The sequence below is a fragment of the Salmo salar genome, chromosome 16 (genome assembly GCF_965601325.2).
Source record: "Salmo salar chromosome 16, fSalSal1, whole genome shotgun sequence".
In the NCBI taxonomy this organism is placed as follows: domain Eukaryota; kingdom Metazoa; phylum Chordata; class Actinopteri; order Salmoniformes; family Salmonidae; genus Salmo; species Salmo salar.
This window is the reverse complement of record NC_138306.1, coordinates 97660647-97680134: the sequence shown is the minus strand read 5'-3', so window position 1 is coordinate 97680134 and position 19488 is coordinate 97660647. Positions and strand designations below refer to the sequence as shown.

The following is a 19488-nucleotide window of genomic DNA, read 5'->3' as shown; positions in this document are numbered from 1 at the left end:
AGGGTACTAGGGGTTAGTGGTAGGGTACTAGGGTACTAGGGGTTAGTGGTAGGGTACTAGGGTATAGGGGTTAGTGGTAGGGTACTAGGGTATAGGGGCTAGTGGTAGGGTACTAGGGGTTAGTGGTAGGCTACTAGGGTATAGGGGTTCGTTGTAGGGTACTAGGGGTTAGTGGTAGGGTAGTAGGGTATAGGGGTTAGTGGTAGGGTATAGGGGTTAGTGGTAGGGTACTAGGGGCTAGTGGTAGGGTACTAGGGTTATAGGGGCTAGTGGTAGGGTACTAGGGTATAGGGGTTAGTGGTAGGGTACTAGGGTTATAGGGGCTAGTGGTAGGGTACTAGTGTTAGTGGTAGGGTACTAGGGTACTAGGGTTTTAGTGGTAGGGTACTAGGGTATAGGGGTTAGTAGTCACACCTCTGCAGTCTGTTAACCAGCTGTGTGACCAGGGAGTCAGAGATCCCAGGGTAGGCCTCCTCTGCTAGGAGAATCGCTTCTCTCAATTCATCTAGAGCCATCGGATTCCCATTCACTGCCTCCTGACGCTGCTTCAACTGGAGGACAGAGAGACGGGTAGGAGGGAGGACAGAGAGACGGGTAGGAGGGAGGACAGAGAGACGGGTAGGAGGAAGGACAGAGAGACGGGTAGGAGGGAGGACAGAGAGACGGGAAGGAGGGAGGACAGAGAGACGGGTAGGAGGGAGGATAGAGAGACGGGTAGGAGGGAGGACAGAGAGACGGGTAGGAGGGAGGACAGAGAGACGGGTAGGAGGGAGGACAGAGAGACGGGTAGGAGGGAGGATAGAGAGACGGGTAGGAGGGAGGACAGAGAGACGGGAAGGAGGGAGGACAGAGAGACGGGTAGGAGGGAGGATAGAGAGACGGGTAGGAGGGAGGACAGAGAGACGGGTAGGAGGGAGGACAGAGAGACGGGTAGGAGGGAGGACAGAGAGACGGGTAGGAGGGAGGATAGAGAGACGGGTAGGAGGGAGGATAGAGAGACGGGTAGGAGGGAGGACAGAGAGACGGGTAGGAGGGAGGACAGAGAGACGGGTAGGAGGGAGGATAGAGAGACGGGTAGGAGGGAGGATAGAGAGACGGGTAGGAGGGAGGATAGAGAGACGGGTAGGAGGGAGGACAGAGAGACGGGTAGGAGGGAGGATAGAGAGACGGGTAGGAGGGAGGATAGAGAGACGGGTAGGAGGGAGGACAGAGAGACGGGTAGGAGGGAGGACAGAGAGACGGGTAGGAGGGAGGATAGAGAGACGGGTAGGAGGGAGGATAGAGAGACGGGTAGGAGGGAGGATAGAGAGACGGGTAGGAGGGAGGACAGAGAGACGGGTAGGAGGGAGGACAGAGAGACGGGTAGGAGGGAGGACAGAGAGACGGGTAGGAGAGAGGACAGAGAGACGGGTAGGAGAGAGGACAGAGAGACGGGTAGGAGAGAGGACAGAGAGATGGGAACAAAACAGGGTTAAGAGATGTTTTTTACTACTGAGGCTGAGCTGCCAACTCTCAGGCCCGAGACACATGGTGTGTGGTGACTGACAGACAGCAGACAGACAGTATGCTGTAGCAGGGTAGTGTGGTGACTGACAGACAGCAGACAGACAGTATGCTGTAGCAGGGTAGTGTCGTGACAGACAGCAGACAGACAGTATGTTGTAGCAGGGTAGTGTGGTGACAGACAGCAGACAGACAGACAGTATGCTGTAGCAGGGTAGTGTGGTGACAGACAGCAGACAGACAGTATGTTGTAGCAGGGTAGTGTGGTGACTGACAGACAGCAGACAGACAGTATGCTGTAGCAGGGTAGTGTGGTGACTGACAGCAGACAGACAGACAGTATGCTGTAGCAGGGTAGTGTGGTGACAGACAGCAGACAGACAGTATGCTGTAGCAGGGTAGTGTGGTGACAGACAGCAGACAGACAGTATGCTGTAGCAGGGTAGTGTGGTGACAGACAGCAGACAGACAGTATGCTGTAGCAGGGTAGTGTGGTGACAGACAGCAGACAGACAGTATGCTGTAGCAGGGTAGTGTGGTGACAGACAGCAGACAGACAGTATGCTGTAGCAGGGTAGTGTGGTGACTGACAGACAGTATGCTGTAGCAGGGTAGTGTGGTGACAGACAGCAGACAGACAGTATGCTGTAGCAGGGTAGTGTGGTGACTGACAGACAGTATGCTGTAGCAGGGTAGTGTGGTGACAGACAGCAGACAGACAGTATGCTGTAGCAGGGTAGTGTGGTGACAGACAGCAGACAGACAGACAGTATGCTGTAGCAGGGTAGTGTGGTGACTGACAGACAGCAGACAGACAGTATGCTGTAGCAGGGTAGTGTGGTGACAGACAGCAGACAGACAGACAGTATGCTGTAGCAGGGTAGTGTGGTGACTGGCAGACAGCAGACAGACAGTATGCTGTAGCAGGGTAGTGTGGTGACAGACAGCAGACAGACAGACAGTATGCTGTAGCAGGGTAGTGTGGTGACAGACAGCAGACAGACAGTATGTTGTAGCAGAGTAGTGTGGTGACAGACAGCAGACAGACAGTATGCTGTAGCAGGGTAGTGTGGTGACAGACAGCAGACAGACAGTATGCTGTAGCAGGGTAGTGTGGTGACAGACAGCAGACAGACAGACAGTATGCTGTAGCAGGGTAGTGTGGTGACAGACAGCAGACAGACAGACAGTATGCTGTAGCAGGGTAGTGTGGTGACTGGCAGACAGCAGACAGACAGGAAGTGGGACCTTATTTGAAACTGTGAACATCACGTCGTCTAAACAGATCGGTGAACCCAGAAGATTTAATTTTTATTCTAGAGGTGGGACAATAAATATAATTATTTGTTTTCAGGGTTTAAGGGGGCAGATTGATGTGTTCAGGAGATGTTCCTGTATATTTCCATCAACACCCAGCGGGTGATGGACAACCCCGTGGCCGGGTTGGTCTGTCGGCGCCAAGACAGCAGAGAGCTTCTTACTTCGGCCAGAGAAGGAGAGATGATGGTGGACAGGCTGGTGGAATACAGCCTCCTTGAAATGTCTCCTCTCTCCACTTCCTGTCCCTCTCCACCGTTCTGGACTTTCTTAAGATCCTTCTCTCTGATGGTGAAGACCCAGTCATCACTACCGAAGTTGTCCCCGCCCGACGCTTGCCCATCGTGCTCCCTGATTGGACAAGAGAGACCAGAGTCAGGAGTCCAATTGGCTCAGCGTGACAGTATGACTCAATAGTCCTGGTTAAAGTCGTGCACTGCAAAGGGAAGAGGATTCCACTTAGTATGCAGTCTAGGTCTGATCCTGACTTACGAGTCAGACTCGTCTGAGCTGGACTCTGCCTGCTGTCTGGTCTGATCCTGACTTACGAGTCAGACTCGTCTGAGCTGGACTCTGCCTGCTGTCTAGGTCTGATCCTGACTTACGAGTCAGACTCGTCTGAGCTGGACTCTGCCTGCTGTCTGGTCTGATCCTGACTTACGAGTCAGACTCGTCTGAGCTGGACTCTGCCTGCTGTCTGGTCTGATCCTGACTTACGAGTCAGACTCGTCTGAGCTGGACTCTGCCTGCTGTCTGGTCTGATCCTGACTTACGAGTCAGACTCGTCTGAGCTGGACTCTGCCTGCTGTCTGGTCTGATCCTGACTTACGAGTCAGACTCGTCTGAGCTGGACTCTGCCTGCTGTCTGGTCTGATCCTGACTTACGAGTCAGACTCGTCTGAGCTGGACTCTGCCTGCTGTCTGGTCTGATCCTGACTTACGAGTCAGACTCGTCTGAGCTGGACTCTGCCTGCTGTCTGGTCTGATCCTGACTTACGAGTCAGACTCGTCTGAGCTGGACTCTGCCTGCTGTCTGGTCTGATCCTGACTTACGAGTCAGACTCGTCTGAGCTGGACTCTGCCTGCTGTCTAGGTCTGATCCTGACTTACGAGTCAGACTCGTCTGAGCTGGACTCTGCCTGCTGTCTGGTCTGATCCTGACTTACGAGTCAGACTCGTCTGAGCTGGACTCTGCCTGCTGTCTGGTCTGATCCTGACTTACGAGTCAGACTCGTCTGAGCTGGACTCTGCCTGCTGTCTAGGTCTGATCCTGACTTACGAGTCAGATTCGTCTGAGCTGGACTCTGCCTGCTGTCTGGTCTGATCCTGACTTACGAGTCAGACTCGTCTGAGCTGGACTCTGCCTGCTGTCTGGTCTGATCCTGACTTACGAGTCAGACTCGTCTGAGCTGGACTCTGCCTGCTGTCTGGTCTGATCCTGACTTACGAGTCAGACTCGTCTGAGCTGGACTCTGCCTGCTGTCTGGTTTGATCCTGACTTACGAGTCAGACTCGTCTGAGCTGGACTCTGCCTGGTGTCTGGTCTGATCCTGACTTACGAGTCAGACTCGTCTGAGCTGGACTCTGCCTGCTGTCTGGTCTGATCCTGACTTACGAGTCAGACTCGTCTGAGCTGGACTCTGCCTGCTGTCTGGTCTGATCCTGACTTACGAGTCAGACTCGTCTGAGCTGGACTCTGCCTGCTGTCTGGTCTGATCCTGACTTACGAGTCAGACTCGTCTGAGCTGGACTCTGCCTGCTGTCTGGTCTGATCCTGACTTACGAGTCAGACTCATCTGAGCTGGACTCTGCCTGCTGTCTAGGTCTGATCCTGACTTACGAGTCAGACTCGTCTGAGCTGGACTCTGCCTGCTGTCTGGTCTGCTCAGCCTTCCACCTCCTGTATTTATCCACCAGCTCTGTCAGGTACGACGTCTTCTTGGCGTGACGCACAATCAGCTTGTGTTTCAACAGCTCTTTGGCAGTGGGCCTCTGCACAGAGCGAGAGAGAGAGAGAGAGGGGGAAAGGGAAGGGAAGGAGGAAAGCGGTAGGGATGAGAAGAAAAATAAATTGTAAGCAAGGTGAGGAGCGGAGAGATGCACAAATAACTTCCAAATGCTCTCTGATATTGCCAGGCCAACAAATGGAAGTGAAACCAGTTGAAACCAGTTGGGATTGGGGTTTGAAAGTGTTTCCTAACAGAACATTTCAAAAGGAAGTGAAACCAGTTGAAACCAGTTGGGATTGGGGTTTGAAAGTGTTTCCTAACAGAACATTTCAAAAGGAAGTAAAACCAGTTGAAACCAGTTGGGTTTGGGGTTTGAAACCTCTCTAGGGTAGGGGGCAGTATTTTCACGGCCGGATGAAAAACGTCCCCAAATTAAACGGCCTACTACTCGGGCCCAGGAACTAGAATATGCATATTATTAGTAGATTTGGATAGAAAACACTCTGAAGTATCTAAAACTGTTTGAATGATGTCTGTGAGTATAACAGAACTCATATGGCAGGCAAAAACCTGAGAAAAATCCAACCAGGAAGTGAGAATTCTGGCGCTTGTAGTCCTTTCAAGTCATTGCCAATCGAACACACAGTGAGTTAGGGGTCATTTTGCACTTCCTAAGGCTTCCACTAGATGTCAACAGTCTTTAGAAAGTTGTTTGAGGCGTCTACGATGAACAGAGACCGAACAAGAAGCCTGGGAAGTTGTAGACCCATCAGTTCATTGGCGCGCATTCACGCGAGAAGGGACCTGTGTTCCAAAACGTTTTTCAAGACACTGGAACCGTCCGGTTGGAATATTACTGAAGTTTCAAGTTCTAAAGGCCCTAAAGATTGATGCTTTACAACGTTTGACATGTTTGACATGTTTGAACGAACGGAAATATAACTTTTTTTTTACTTTTCTTCGTGACATTTTCGGCGCGCTTACAACATTTGGAGTAGCTGAACTGAATGCGCTAACAACAAGGAGCTATTTGGACATAAATTATGAAGTTTATTGAACAAAACAACATTTATTGTGGACCTGGGATTCCTGGAAGTGCCTTCTGATGAAGATCATCAAAGGTAAAGGAATATTTCTAAAGCTATTTAATATTTTAGATGACTCCAAAATGGCAGGTATCTGTATTGCCTAGTGTATTTTTCTGAGCGCAGTACTCAGATTATTGCAAAGTGTGCTTTCCCAGTAAAGTTATTTTGAAATCTTTCACAGCGTTAGCATAAAGGAGATGTTCATCTATAATTCTTTGAATAACAGTTTAATACTTTATCAACGTTTATGACGAGTATTTTTGTAAATTGTAGTGCTGGTTCACCGGCAGTATTGGAGGCAGTATATTTTCTGAACATCAAGCGCCGATGTAAAATGCTGTTTTTAGATATAAATATGAACTTTATCGAACAAAACATACATGTATTGTGTAACATGATGTCCTAGGAGTGTCATCTGATGAAGATCGTCAAAGGTTAGTGCTGCATTTAGCTGTGGTTTTGGGTATTTGTGATGCGTGCTAGTTGCTTGGAAAATGGCTGTGTGGTTATTTGTGTCTATGTACTCTCCTAACATAATCTAATGTTTTGCTTTCGCTGTAAAGCCTTTTGGAAATCGGACAACGTGGTTCGATTCAGGAGAAGTGTATCTATAAAATGGTGTAAAATAGTCCTATGTTTGAGAACTTTGAATTATGACATTTTGTGGCTCTGATTTTTCACTGGCTGTTGAATAGTGTGGGACGATTGCGTCCCACCTACCCTAGAGAGGTTAAAGTGTTTCCTAACAGAACACTTCAAAAGGAAGTAAAACCAGTTGAAACCAGTTGAAACCAGTTGAAACCAGTTGAAACCAGTTGAAACCAGTTGGGTTTGGGGTTTGAAAAGTGAACACTAACGAATCTTGGCTCCTTGTTCAGGCAGGCCTCCACGAACTCCTTCAGGGTCTTGCTGTAGTTCCCCTCCAGGGTAGGAGGGGTGTTCTTTGGGATAAGGAAGAGCACTTTCATAGGGTGTAGCTCAGAGTGTGGGGGTTCTCCTTTAGCCAGCTCTATACACGTTATACCCAGGGACCAGATGTCTGCCTGCAACACACACAGGGGACAGAGAGAGAGAGAGAGAGAGAGATGTTTTCACCTTAGGACCATCCAAAAATCACACCCTACTGTTTATATAATAGGAATTACGATTGACCAGAGTCCTATGGGCTAGTGTACTATATAGAGAATAGGGTGCCAATTCAGATGTAGGCCTTGTGTGGCATTTGGGATAACTTCTTTGTTGTCATTATAAACAGAACTTCCTGTATGATCCCTGACCTCTCACCATAGAGTCGTAGGATTACTGTAACCTCTGACCTCTCACCTTACAGTCGTAGGCTGACTGCTTGATGACCTCTGGAGCCATCCAGAAGGGCGTGCCAACGAAGGTGCTGCGTTTGAGTTGGGTATCGGTTAGCTGTCCAGCCACCCCGAAGTCTGCCAGCTTCACCTCCCCACGGTCCGACAGCAGAACGTTGGCAGCTGAGGGAGAGAAGAGAGCAGTTTGGATCACAATGAAGCCAAATGGGGTAGGCCCCGACCAGGACTCAAACCCAGAATGGAACCAAGGGGGTAGGCCCCGACCAGGACTCAAACCCAGAATGGAACCAAGGGGGTAGGCCCCGACCAGGACTCAAACCCAGAATGGAACCAAGGGGGTAGGCCCCGACCAGGACTCAAACCCAGAATGGAACCAGGGGGTAGGCCCCGACCAGGACTCAAACCCAGAATGGAACCAAGGGGGTAGGCCCCGACCAGGACTCAAACCCAGAATGGAACCAGGGGGTAGGCCCCGACCAGGACTCAAACCCAGAATGGAACCAAGGGGGTAGGCCCCGACCAGGACTCAAACCCAGAATGGAACCAAGGGGGTAGGCCCCGACCAGGACTCAAACCCAGAATGGAACCAAGGGGGTAGGCCCCGACCAGGACTCAAACCCAGAATGGAACCAAGGGGGTAGGCCCCGACCAGGACTCAAACCCAGAATGGAACCAGGGGGTAGGCCCCGACCAGGACTCAAACCCAGAATGGAACCAAGGGGGTAGGCCCCGACCAGGACTCAAACCCAGAATGGAACCAGGGGGTAGGCCCCGACCAGGACTCAAACCCAGAATGGAACCAAGGGGGTACGCCCCGACCAGGACTCAAACCCAGAATGGAACCAAGGGGGTAGGCCCCGACCAGGACTCAAACCCAGAATGGAACCAAGGGGGTAGGCCCCGACCAGGACTCAAACCCAGAATGGAACCAGGGGGTAGGCCCCGACCAGGACTCAAACCCAGAATGGAACCAAGGGGGTAGGCCCCGACCAGGACTCAAACCCAGAATAGAACCAAGGGGGTAGGCCCCGTCCAGGAGTCAAACCCAGAATGGAACCAAGGGGGTAGGCCCCGACCAGGACTCAAACCCAGAATGGAACCAGGGGGTAGGCCCCGACCAGGACTCAAACCCAGAATGGAACCAGAGGGTAGGCCCCGACCAGGACTCAAACCCAGAATGGAACCAGGGGGTAGGCCCCGACCAGGACTCAAACCCAGAATGGAACCAGGGGGTAGGCCCGACCAGGACTCAAACCCAGAATGGAACCAGGGGGTAGGCCCGACCAGGACTCAAACTCAGAATGGAACCAAGGGGGTAGGCCCCGACCAGGACTCGAACTCAGTATGGAACCAAGGGGGTAGGCCCCGACCAGGAGTCAAACCCAGAATGGAACCAAGGGGGTAGGCCCCGACCAGGACTCAAACCCAGAATGGAACCAGAGGGTAGGCCCCGACCAGGACTCAAACCCAGAATGGAACCAGGGGGTAGGCCCCGACCAGGACTCAAACCCAGAATGGAACCAGGGGGTAGGCCCCGACCAGGACTCAAACCCAGAATGGAACCAGGGGGTAGGCCCCGACCAGGACTCAAACTCAGAATGGAACCAGAGGGTAGGCCCCGACCAGGACTCAAACTCAGAATGGAACCAAGGGGGTAGGCCCCGACCAGGACTCGAACTCAGAATGGAACCAAGGGGGTAGGCCCCGACCAGGACTCAAACCCAGAATGGAACCAGAGGGTAGGCCCCGACCAGGACTCAAACCCAGAATGGAACCAAGGGGGTAGGCCCCGACCAGGACTCAAACCCAGAATGGAACCAGAGGGTAGGCCCCGACCAGGACTCAAATCCAGAATGGAACCAGGGGGTAGGTCCGACCCGACCAGGACTCAAAACCCAGAATGGAACCAGGGGGTAGGCCCCGACCAGCACTCAAACCCAGAATGGAACCAGGGGGTAGGCCCGACCAGGACTCAAACCCAGAATGGAACCAGGGGGTAGGCCCGACCCGACCAGGACTCAAACCCAGAATGGAACCAGGGGCCCGACCAGGACTCAAACCCAGAATGGAAACAGGGGGTAGGCCCGACCAGGACTCAAACCCAGAATGGAACCAGGGCGTAGGCCCGACCAGGACTCAAACCCAGAATGGAACCAAGGGGGTAGGCCCCGACCAGGACTCAAACCCAGAATGGAACCAGGGGGTAGGCCCGACCAGGACTCAAATCCAGAATGGAACCAGGGGGTAGGCCCGGCCAGGACTCAAACCCAGAATGGAACCAGGGGGTAGGCCCGACCCGACCAGGACTCAAACCCAGAATGGAACCAGGGGGTAGGCCCGACCAGGACTCAAACCCAGAATGGAACCACGGGGTAGACCCGACCAGGACTCAAACCCAGAATGGAACCAGGTGCCCGACCAGGACTCAAACCCAGAATGGAAACAGGGGGTAGGCCCGACCAGGACTCAAACCCAGAATGGAACCAGGGGGGTAGGCCCCGACCAGGACTCAAACCCAGAATGGAACCAGAGGGTAGGCCCGACCAGGACTCAAACCCAGAATGGAACCAGGGGGGTAGGCCCCGACCAGGACTCAAACCCAGAATGGAACCAGGGGGTAGGCCCGACCAGGACTTAAATCCAGAATGGAACCAGGGGCCCGACCAGGACTCAAACCCAGAATGGAACCAGGGGCCCGACCAGGACTCAAACCCAGAATGGAAACAGGGGGTAGGCCCGACCAGGACTCAAACCCAGAATGGAACCAGGGGGGTAGGCCCCGACCAGGACTCAGACCCAGAATGGAACCAGAGGGTAGGCCCGACCAGGACTCAAACCCAGAATGGAACCAGGGGGTAGGCCCGACCAGGACTCAAACCCAGAATGGAACCAGGGGGTAGACCCGACCAGGACTCAAACCCAGAATGGAACCAGGGGGTAGACCCGACCAGGACTCAAACCCAGAATGGAACCAGGTGGTAGGCCCCGACCAGGACTCAAACCCAGAATGGAACCAAGGGGGTAGGCCCCGACCAGAACTCAAACCCAGAATGGAACCAAGGGGGTAGGCCCCGACCAGAACTCAAACCCAGAATGGAACCAAGGGGGTAGGCCCGACCAGGACTCAAACCCAGAATGGAACCAGGGGGTAGCCCCCGACCAGGACTCAAACCCAGAATGGAACCAGAGGGTAGGCCCCGACCAGGACTCAAACCCAGAATGGAACCAGAGGGTAGGCCCGACCAGGACTCAAACCCAGAATGGAACCAGGGGGGTAGGCCCCGACCAGGACTCAAACCCAGAATGGAACCAGGGGGTAGGCCCGACCAGGACTCAAATCCAGAATGGAACCAGGGGCCCGACCAGGACTCAAACCCAGAATGGAAACAGGGGGTAGGCCCGACCAGGACTCAAACCCAGAATGGAACCAGGGGGGTAGGCCCCGACCAGGACTCAGACCCAGAATGGAACCAGAGGGTAGGCCCGACCAGGACTCAAACCCAGAATGGAACCAGGGGGTAGGCCCGACCAGGACTCAAACCCAGAATGGAACCAGGGGGTAGGCCCGACCAGGACTCAAACCCAGAATGGAACCAGAGGGTAGGCCCGACCAGGACTCAAACCCAGAATGGAACCAGAGGGTAGGCCCGACCAGGACTCAAACCCAGAATGGAACCAGGGGGTAGGCCCGACCAGGACTCAAACCCAGAATGGAACCAGGGGGTACATTAACCCTGTCAGTACTGCTGATGTCTCTCTGTACCTTCGACATTAACCCTGTCAGTACTGCTGATGTCTCTGGACCTTCTACATTAACCCTGTCAGCCCCTACTAGTATCCGTGCTAGTTAGGTTAGCCCCTACTAGTATCCCTGTTAGCTAGGTTAGCCCCTACTAGTATCCCTGTTAGCTAGGTTAGCCCCTACTAGTATCCCTGTTAGCTAGGTCAGCCCCTACTAGTATCCCTGTTAGCCCCTACTAGGATCCCTGTTAGTTAGGTTAGCCCCTTCTAGTACCCCTGATAGTTAGGTTTGCCCCTACTAATATCCCTGTTAGCTAGGTTAGCCCCTACTAGTACCCATGTTAGTTAGGTTAGCCCCTACTAGTATCCCTGCTAGCCCCTACTAGTACCCCTGTTAGCTAGGTGAACACCTACTAGTATCGCTGTCCAGCTAAGTTAGCCCCTACTAGTATCCATGCTAGTTAGGTTAGCCCCTACTAGTACCCCTGCTAGTTAGGTTAGCCCCTACTAGCATCCATGCTAGTTAGGTTAGCCCCTACTAGTATCCCTGTTAGCTAGGTTAACCCCTACTAGTACCCCTGTTAGTTAGGTTAGCCCCTACTAGTATCCCTGTTAGTTAGGTTAGCCCCTACTAGTATGCCTGCTAGTTAGGTTAGCCCCTACTTGTATCCCTGCTAGTTAGGTTAGCCCCTACTTGTATCCCTGTTAGTTAGGTTAGCCCCTACTAGTATCCCTGCTAGCCCCTACTAGTACCCCTGTTAGCTAGGTGAACACCTACTAGTATCGCTGTCCAGCTAAGTTAGCCCCTACTAGTATCCATGCTAGTTAGGTTAGCCCCTACTAGTACCCCTGCTAGTTAGGTTAGCCCCTACTAGCATCCATGCTAGTTAGGTTAGCCCCTACTAGTATTCCTGTTAGTTAGGTTAGCCCCTACTAGTATCCCTGTTAGCTACGTTAACCCCTACTAGTACCCCTGTTAGTTAGGTTAGCCCCTACTAGTATCCCTGTTAGTTAGGTTAGCTCCTACTAGTATCCCTGTTAGCTAGGTTAGCCCCTACTAGTATCCATGTTAGCTAGGTTAGCCCCTACTAGTATCCCTGTTAGCTAGGTTAGCCCCTACTAGTATCCCTGTTAGCTAGGTTAGCCCCTACTAGTATCCATGCTAGTTAGGTTAGCCCCTACTAGTACCCCTGCTAGTTAGGTCAGCCCCTACTAGTATCCCTGTTAGCTAGGTTAGCCCCTACTAGTATCCCTGTTAGCTAGCTTAGCCCCTACTATTATCCCTGTTAGCTAGGTTAGCCCCTACTAGTATCCCTGTTAGCCCCTACTAGTATCCCTGTTAGCTAGGTTAGGCCCTATTAGTATCCATGCTAGTTAGGTTAGCCCCTACTAGTATCCCTGTTAGCTAGGTTAGCCCCTACTAGTATCCCTGGTAGGTAGGTTAGCCCCTACTCGTACCCCTGTTAGCTAGGTTAGCCCCTACTCGTTCCCCTGTTAGCTAGGTTAGCCCCTACTCGTACCCCTGTTAGCTAGGTTAGCCCCTGTTAGCTAGGTTAGCCCCTACTAGTATCCCTGCTAGTTAGGTTAGCCCCTACTAGTACCCCTGCTAGTTAGGTTAGCCTCTACTAGTACCCCTGTTAGTTAGGTTAGCCTCTACTAGTATCCCTGTTAGTTAGGTTAGCCCCTACTAGTACCCTTGCTAGTTAGGTTAGCCCCTACTAGTATCCCTGTTAGTTAGGTTAGCCCCTACTAGTATCCCTGCTAGTTAGGTTAGCCCCTACTAGTATCCCTGTTGGTTAGGTTAGCCCCTACTAGTACCCCTGCTAGTTAGGTTAGCCCCTACTAGTATCCATGTTAGCTAGATTAGCCCCTACTAGTATCCCTGTTAGCTAGGTTAGCCCCTACTAGTATCCCTGTTAGTTAGGTTAGCCCCTACTAGTACCCCTGCTAGTTAGGTTAGCCCCTACTAGTATCCATGTTAGCTAGGTTAGCTAGGTTAGCCCCTATTAGTATCCCTGTTAGCTAGGTTAGCCCCTACTAGTATCCCTGTTAGTTAGGTTAGCCCCTACTAGGATCCCTGTTAGTTAGGTTAGCCCCTACTAGTATCCCTGTTAGCTAGGTTAGCCCCTACTAGTATCCCTGTTAGCTAGGTTAGCCCCTGTTAGCCCCTACTAGTATCCCTGTTAGTTAGGTTAGCCCCTACTCGTACCCCTGTTAGCTAGGTTAGCCCCTACTAGTATCCCTGTTAGCTAGGTTAGCCCCTGTTAGCTAGGTTAGCCCCTACTAGTATCCCTGTTAGTTAGGTTAGCCCCTACTCGTACCCCTGTTAGCTAGGTTAGCCCCTACTAGCATCCATGCTATTTAGTACCTTTGATATCTCTGTGTATCTTCTTCTCTGAGTGGAGGTATTCCAGACCCTTCAGAATCTCTCTGAGGATGGTAGCGATCTGAGTCTCATCCAGCAACCCCGGCTCCAACTGGAAAAACACACAACCGCCCCCGTTAGCTATCGCAACTCACACAGCCATCCCCGTTAGCTAGCGCAACTCAGACAACCGCCCCCGTTAGCTAGCGCAACTCACACAACCGCCTCCGTTAGCTAGCTCAACTCACACAACCATCCCTGTTAGCTAGCGCAGCTCACACAACCGCCTCCGTTAGCTAGCGCAACTCACACAACCATCCCCGTTAGCTAGCACAACTCACACAACCATCCCCGTTAGCTAGCACAACCACTCCCGTTAGCTAGCACAACCGCCCCCGTTAGCTAGCACAACCGCCCCCGTTAGCTAGCGCAACTCACACCCGCCCACGTTAGCTAGCGCAACTCACACCCGCCCACGTTAGCTAGCGCAACTCACACAACCGCCCCCATTAGCTAGCGCAACTCACACAACCGCCCCCCGTTAGCTAGCGCAACTCACACAACCGCCCCCCCGTTAGCTAGCGCAACTCACACAACCGCCCCCATTAGCTAGCGCAACTCACACAACCGCCCCCGGTTAGCTAGCGCAACTCACACAACCGCCCCCCGTTAGCTAGCGCAACTCACACAACCGCCCCCCGTTAGCTAGCTCAACTCACACAACCATCCCCGTTAGCTAGCTCAACTCACACAACCATCCCCGTTAGCTAGCACAACCGCCCCGTTAGCTAGCGCAACTCACACAACCGCCCCCATTAGCTAGCGCAACTCACACAACCGCCCCCCCGTTAGCTAGCGCAACTCACACAACCGCCCCCCGTTAGCTAGCGCAATTCACACAACCGCCCCCCGTTAGCTAGCTCAACTCACACAACCATCCCTGTTAGCTAGCTCAACTCACACAACCATCCCCGTTAGCTAGCACAACCGCCCCGTTAGCTAGCGCAACTCACACAACCGCCCCCATTAGCTAGCGCAACTCACACAACCGCCCCCCGTTAGCTAGCGCAACTCACACAACCGCCCCCCGTTAGCTAGCGCAATTCACACAACCGCCCCCCGTTAGCTAGCTCAACTCACACAACCATCCCCGTTAGCTAGCTCAACTCACACAACCATCCCCGTTAGCTAGCACAACCGCCCCGTTAGCTAGCGCAACTCACACAACCGCCCCCGTTAGCTAGCACAACTCACACAACCGCCCCCGTTAGCTAGCTCAACACACACAACCATCCCCGTTAGCTAGCACAACCGCCCCCGTTAGCTAGCGCAACGCACACAACCGCCCCCGTTAGCTAGCGCAACTCACACAACCGCCCCCGTTAGCTAGCTCAACTCACACAACCATCCCCGTTAGCTAGCACAACCGCCCCCGTTAGCTAGCACAACCGCCCCCGTTAGCTAGCACAACGCACACAACCGCCCCCGTTAGCTAGCGCAACTCACACAACCGCCCCCCGTTAGCTAGCGCAACTCACACAACCGCCCCCCGTTAGCTAGCGCAACTCACACAACCGCCCCCCGTTAGCTAGCTCAACTCACACAACCATCCCCGTTAGCTAGCTCAACTCACACAACCATCCCCGTTAGCTAGCACAACCGCCCCCGTTAGCTAGCACAACTCACACAACCGCCCCCGTTAGCTAGCGCAACTCACACAACCGCCCCCGTTAGCTAGCTCAACTCACACAACCATCCCCGTTAGCTAGCACAACCGCCCCCGTTAGCTAGCGCAACGCACACAACCGCCCCCGTTAGCTAGCGCAACGCACACAACCGCCCCCCGTTAGCTAGCGCAACGCACACAACCGCCCCTCGTTAGCTAGCGCAACTCACACAACCGCCTCCGTTAGCTAGCACAATCGCCCCCGTTAGCTAGCGCAGCCGCCCCCCAGTTAGCTATCACAACTCACACAACCACCCACGTTAGCTAGCGCAACTCACACTACCGCCCCCGTTAGCTAGCACAACTCACACAACCGCCCCCCGTTAGCTAGTGCAACTCACACAACCATCCCCGTTAGCTAGCTCAACTCACACAACCATCCCCGTTAGCTAGCACAACCGCCCCCGTTAGCTAGCACAACTCACACAACCGCCCCCGTTAGCTAGCACAACTCACACAACCGCCCCCCGTTAGCTAGCGCAACTCACACAACCGCCCCGTTAGCTAGCGCAACTCACACAACCGCCCGCGTTAGCTAGCACAACCGCCCCCGTTAGCTAGCACAACCGCCCCGTTAGCTAGCGCAACTCACACAACCGCCCCGTTAGCTAGCGCAACTCACACAACTGCCCGGGTTAGCTAGCGCAACTCACACAACCGCCCCGTTAGCTAGCGCAACTCACACAACCGCCCGCGTTAGCTAGCTCAACTCACACAACCGCCCCCCGTTAGCTAGCACAACTCACACAACCGCCCGCGTTAGCTAGCACAACCGCCCCGTTAGCTAGCACAACCGCCCCCCGTTAGCTAGCACAACCGCCCCCCGTTAGCTAGCGCAACTCACACAACCGCCCGCGTTAGCTAGCACAACCGCCCCGTTAGCTAGCTCAACTCACACAACCGCCCTCCGTTAGCTAGCACAACTCACACAACCGCCCGCGTTAGCTAGCACAACCGCCCTGTTAGCTAGCACAACCGCCCCCCGTTAGCTAGCACAACGTCCACATATTGTCTGACTACTGGTAACATCACTCACCAGATCCAACGCAGAGCCTCCTCCGAGATACTCCATAATGATCCACAGCTTGGCCTCCTGAAGACGACAAGAGAGACCAGTTACAGAGGTGTTAGGAATGGGGGCTGGCTCCTCCAGATCAGGAGGTGTTAGGACAGGGAATGGTTCCTCCAGATCTAACAGAGGAGGTGTTAGGACAGGGTGGTGGCTCCTCCAGATCAGGAGGTGTTAGGACAGGGGCTGGTTCCTCCAGATCAGGAGGTGTTAGGACAGGGGCTGGTTCCTCCAGATCTAACAGAGGAGGTGTTAGGACAGGGGACTGGTTCCTCCAGATCTCTCCTGCTCCGTGACCTTTAACCCTGATCCCTAACCCTATGACCTACCTTCAGGTAGGATCCATAGTACTTGGTGATGAAGGGGCTGTCACACTGACTCAACACAGTGATCTCCTGCTGGATGTCCTCCATCTCATCCTCAGCCTCCTCCAGGTCAATGATCTTAACGGCCACCACCTTCTGAGTCCTCTTGTCTATTCCTTTAAACACCTCACCGAACGAGCCTTTACCTATCCTCTCCAACTTAGTGAACAACTCCTCTGGATCTGCCTTCAGGTTCTACAGGAGGGGGGGGGGGGGGAGGGAGGAGGGGAGAGAGGGAGGGGGAGAGGAGGGGAGGAGGGAGGGAGAGAGGGAGGGGGAGAGGAGGGAGGGAGGGAGAGAGAGAGAGGGGAGGAGGGGGGAGAGGGAGAGGAGGAGGGGGAGGGAGGGGGGGGAGGGAGAGAGGGAGAGGGGAGGAGGGGGGGAGAGGGAGAGGAGGAGGGGGAGGGAGGGGGGGAGGGAGAGAGAGAGGGAGGGGGGAGAGAGAGGGAGGGGAGGAGAGAGAAGGGAGGGAGAGGAGAGAGCAGGGAGGGAGAGAGGGGGGGAGGGAGGGAGAAGGGGGAGGAGGGGAGAGAGAGAGAGGGGAGGAGGGGGGAGAGGGAGGGGAGGAGGGGGGGAGGGAGAGAGAGAGGGAGGGGGGGAGGGAGAGAGGGGGAGGAGAGAGAAGGGGGAGGAGGGGAGAGAGAGAGAGGGGAGGAGGGGGGAGAGGGAGGGGAGGAGGGGGGAGAGGGAGAGAGAGGGAGGGGGGGAGGGAGAGAGAGAGGGGAGGAGAGAGAAGGGAGGGAGAGGAGAGAGCAGGGAGGGAGAGGAGAGAGAAGAGAGGGAGAGAGAAGGGAGGGAGAGAGGGAGGGAGAGAGGGAGGGAGAGAGGGGGGGGAGAGCAGCAGTGCTTAGAAGTTGATTACATGACATGTGATAAGAGTTAAATGATATCAGCATTATTTTGTCAACAACATGTTGCAACACTGCAGCAATGATGAAGCCAAAACGTCCTCTGTATAGCGCACACTGGGACTAGGATATCGCTCTGACCCTAACCTGGGACTAGGATATCGCTCTGACCCTAACCTGGGACTAGGATATCGCTCTGACCCTAACCTGGGACTAGGATATCACTCTGACCCTAACCTGGGACTAGGATATCACTCTGACCCTAACCTGGGACTAGGATATCGCTCTGACCCTAACCTGGGACTAGGATATCGCTCTGACCCTAACCTGGGACTAGGATATCACTCTGACCCTAACCTGGGACTAGGATATCGCTCTGACCCTAACCTGGGACTAGGATATCACTCTGACCCTAACCTGGGACTAGGATATCACTCTGACCCTAACCTGGGACTAGGATATCACTCTGACCCTAACCTGGGACTAGGATATCGCTCTGACCCTAACCTGGGACTAGGATATCACTCTGCTCTGACCCTAACCTGGGACTAGGATATCACACTGACCCTAACCTGGGACTAGGATATCACTCTGCTCTGACCCTAACCTGGGACTAGGATATCACTCTGACCCTAACCTGGGACTAGGATATCGCTCTGACCCTAACCTGGGACTAGGATATCGCTCCGCTCTGACCCTAACCTGGGACTAGGATATCGCTCCGCTCTGACCCTAACCTGGGACTAGGATATACCTCTGCTCTGACCCTAACCTGGGACTAGGATATCGCTCTGACCCTAACCTGGGACTAGGATATCGCTCCGCTCTGACCCTAACCTGGGACTAGGATATCGCTCTCCTCTGACCCTAACCTGGGACTAGGATATCGCTCCGCTCTGACCCTAACCTGGGACTAGGATATCGCTCTGACCCTAACCTGGGACTAGGATATCGCTCTGCTCTGACCCTAACCTGGGACTAGGATATCGCTCTGCTCTGACCCTAACCTGGGACTAGGATATCGCTCTGCTCTGACCCTAACCGGGGACTAGGATATCGCTCCGCTCTGACCCTAACCTGGGACTAGGATATCGCTCTGACCCTAAACTGGGACTAGGATATCGCTCTGACCCTAAACTGGGACTAGGATATCGCTCTGACCCTAACCTGGGACTAGGATATCGCTCTGATCTGACCCTAACCTGGGACTAGGATATCGCTCTGCTCTGACCCTAACCTGGGACTAGGATATCGCTCTGACCCTAACCTGGGACTAGGATATCGCTCCGCTCTGACCCTAACCTGGGACTAGGATATCGCTCTGACCCTAACCTGGGACTAGGATATCGCTCTGCTCTGACCCTAACCTGGGACTAGGATATCGCTCTGCTCTGACCCTAACCTGGGACTAGGATATCGCTCCGCTCTGACCCTAACCTGGGACTAGGATATCGCTCTGACCCTAAACTGGGACTAGGATATCGCTCTGACCCTAACCTGGGACTAGGATATCGCTCTGATCTGACCCTAACCTGGGACTAGGATATCGCTCTGCTCTGACCCTAACCTGGGACTAGGATATTGCTCCGCTCTGACCCTAACCTGGGACTAGGATATCGCTCTGAGCCTAACCTGGGACTAGGATATCTCTCTGCTCTGACCCTAACCTGGGACTAGGATATCGCTCCGCTCTGACCCTAACCTGGGACTAGGATATCGCTCTGCTCTGACCCTAACCTGGGACTAGGATATCGCTCTGCTCTGACCCTAACCTGGGACTAGGATATCACTCTGACCCTAACCTGGGACTAGGATATCGCTCTGACCCTAACCTGGGACTAGGATATCACTCTGACCCTAACCTGGGACTAGGATATCGCTCTGACCCTAACCTGGGACTAGGATATCGCTCCGCTCTGACCCTAACCTGGGACTAGGATATCGCTCTGCTCTGACCCTAACCTGGGACTAGGATATCACTCTGACCCTAACCTGGGACTAGGATATCGCTCTGACCCTAACCTGGGACTAGGATATCACTCTGACCCTAACCTGGGACTAGGATATCGCTCCGCTCTGACCCTAACCTGGGACTAGGATATCGCTCTGACCCTAACCTGGGACTAGGATATCGCTCTGCTCTGACCCTAACCTGGGACTAGGATATCGCTCCGCTCTGACCCTAACCTGGGACTAGG

The 19488-nt window shown here is 53.8% G+C and overlaps 1 protein-coding gene across 1 annotated transcript in view; it reads right to left on the bottom strand.

Annotated features, from left to right (window-relative positions):
- LOC106575054 (serine/threonine-protein kinase 24) overlaps positions 1 to 19488 on the bottom strand; it is a 29711-nt gene that overhangs the window by 4623 nt on the left and 5600 nt on the right. Inside the window, exons 2-9 of the mRNA XM_082963229.1 lie at positions 16407 to 16637; positions 16045 to 16101; positions 13286 to 13394; positions 7181 to 7338; positions 6715 to 6900; positions 4661 to 4812; positions 2985 to 3171; positions 415 to 551 (exon numbers count right to left, since the gene is read on the bottom strand). Of these exons, the coding sequence (XP_082819355.1) occupies positions 415 to 551; positions 2985 to 3171; positions 4661 to 4812; positions 6715 to 6900; positions 7181 to 7338; positions 13286 to 13394; positions 16045 to 16101; positions 16407 to 16637 (1217 nt within the window). The remainder of the gene's footprint in view (positions 1 to 414; positions 552 to 2984; positions 3172 to 4660; positions 4813 to 6714; positions 6901 to 7180; positions 7339 to 13285; positions 13395 to 16044; positions 16102 to 16406; positions 16638 to 19488) is intronic.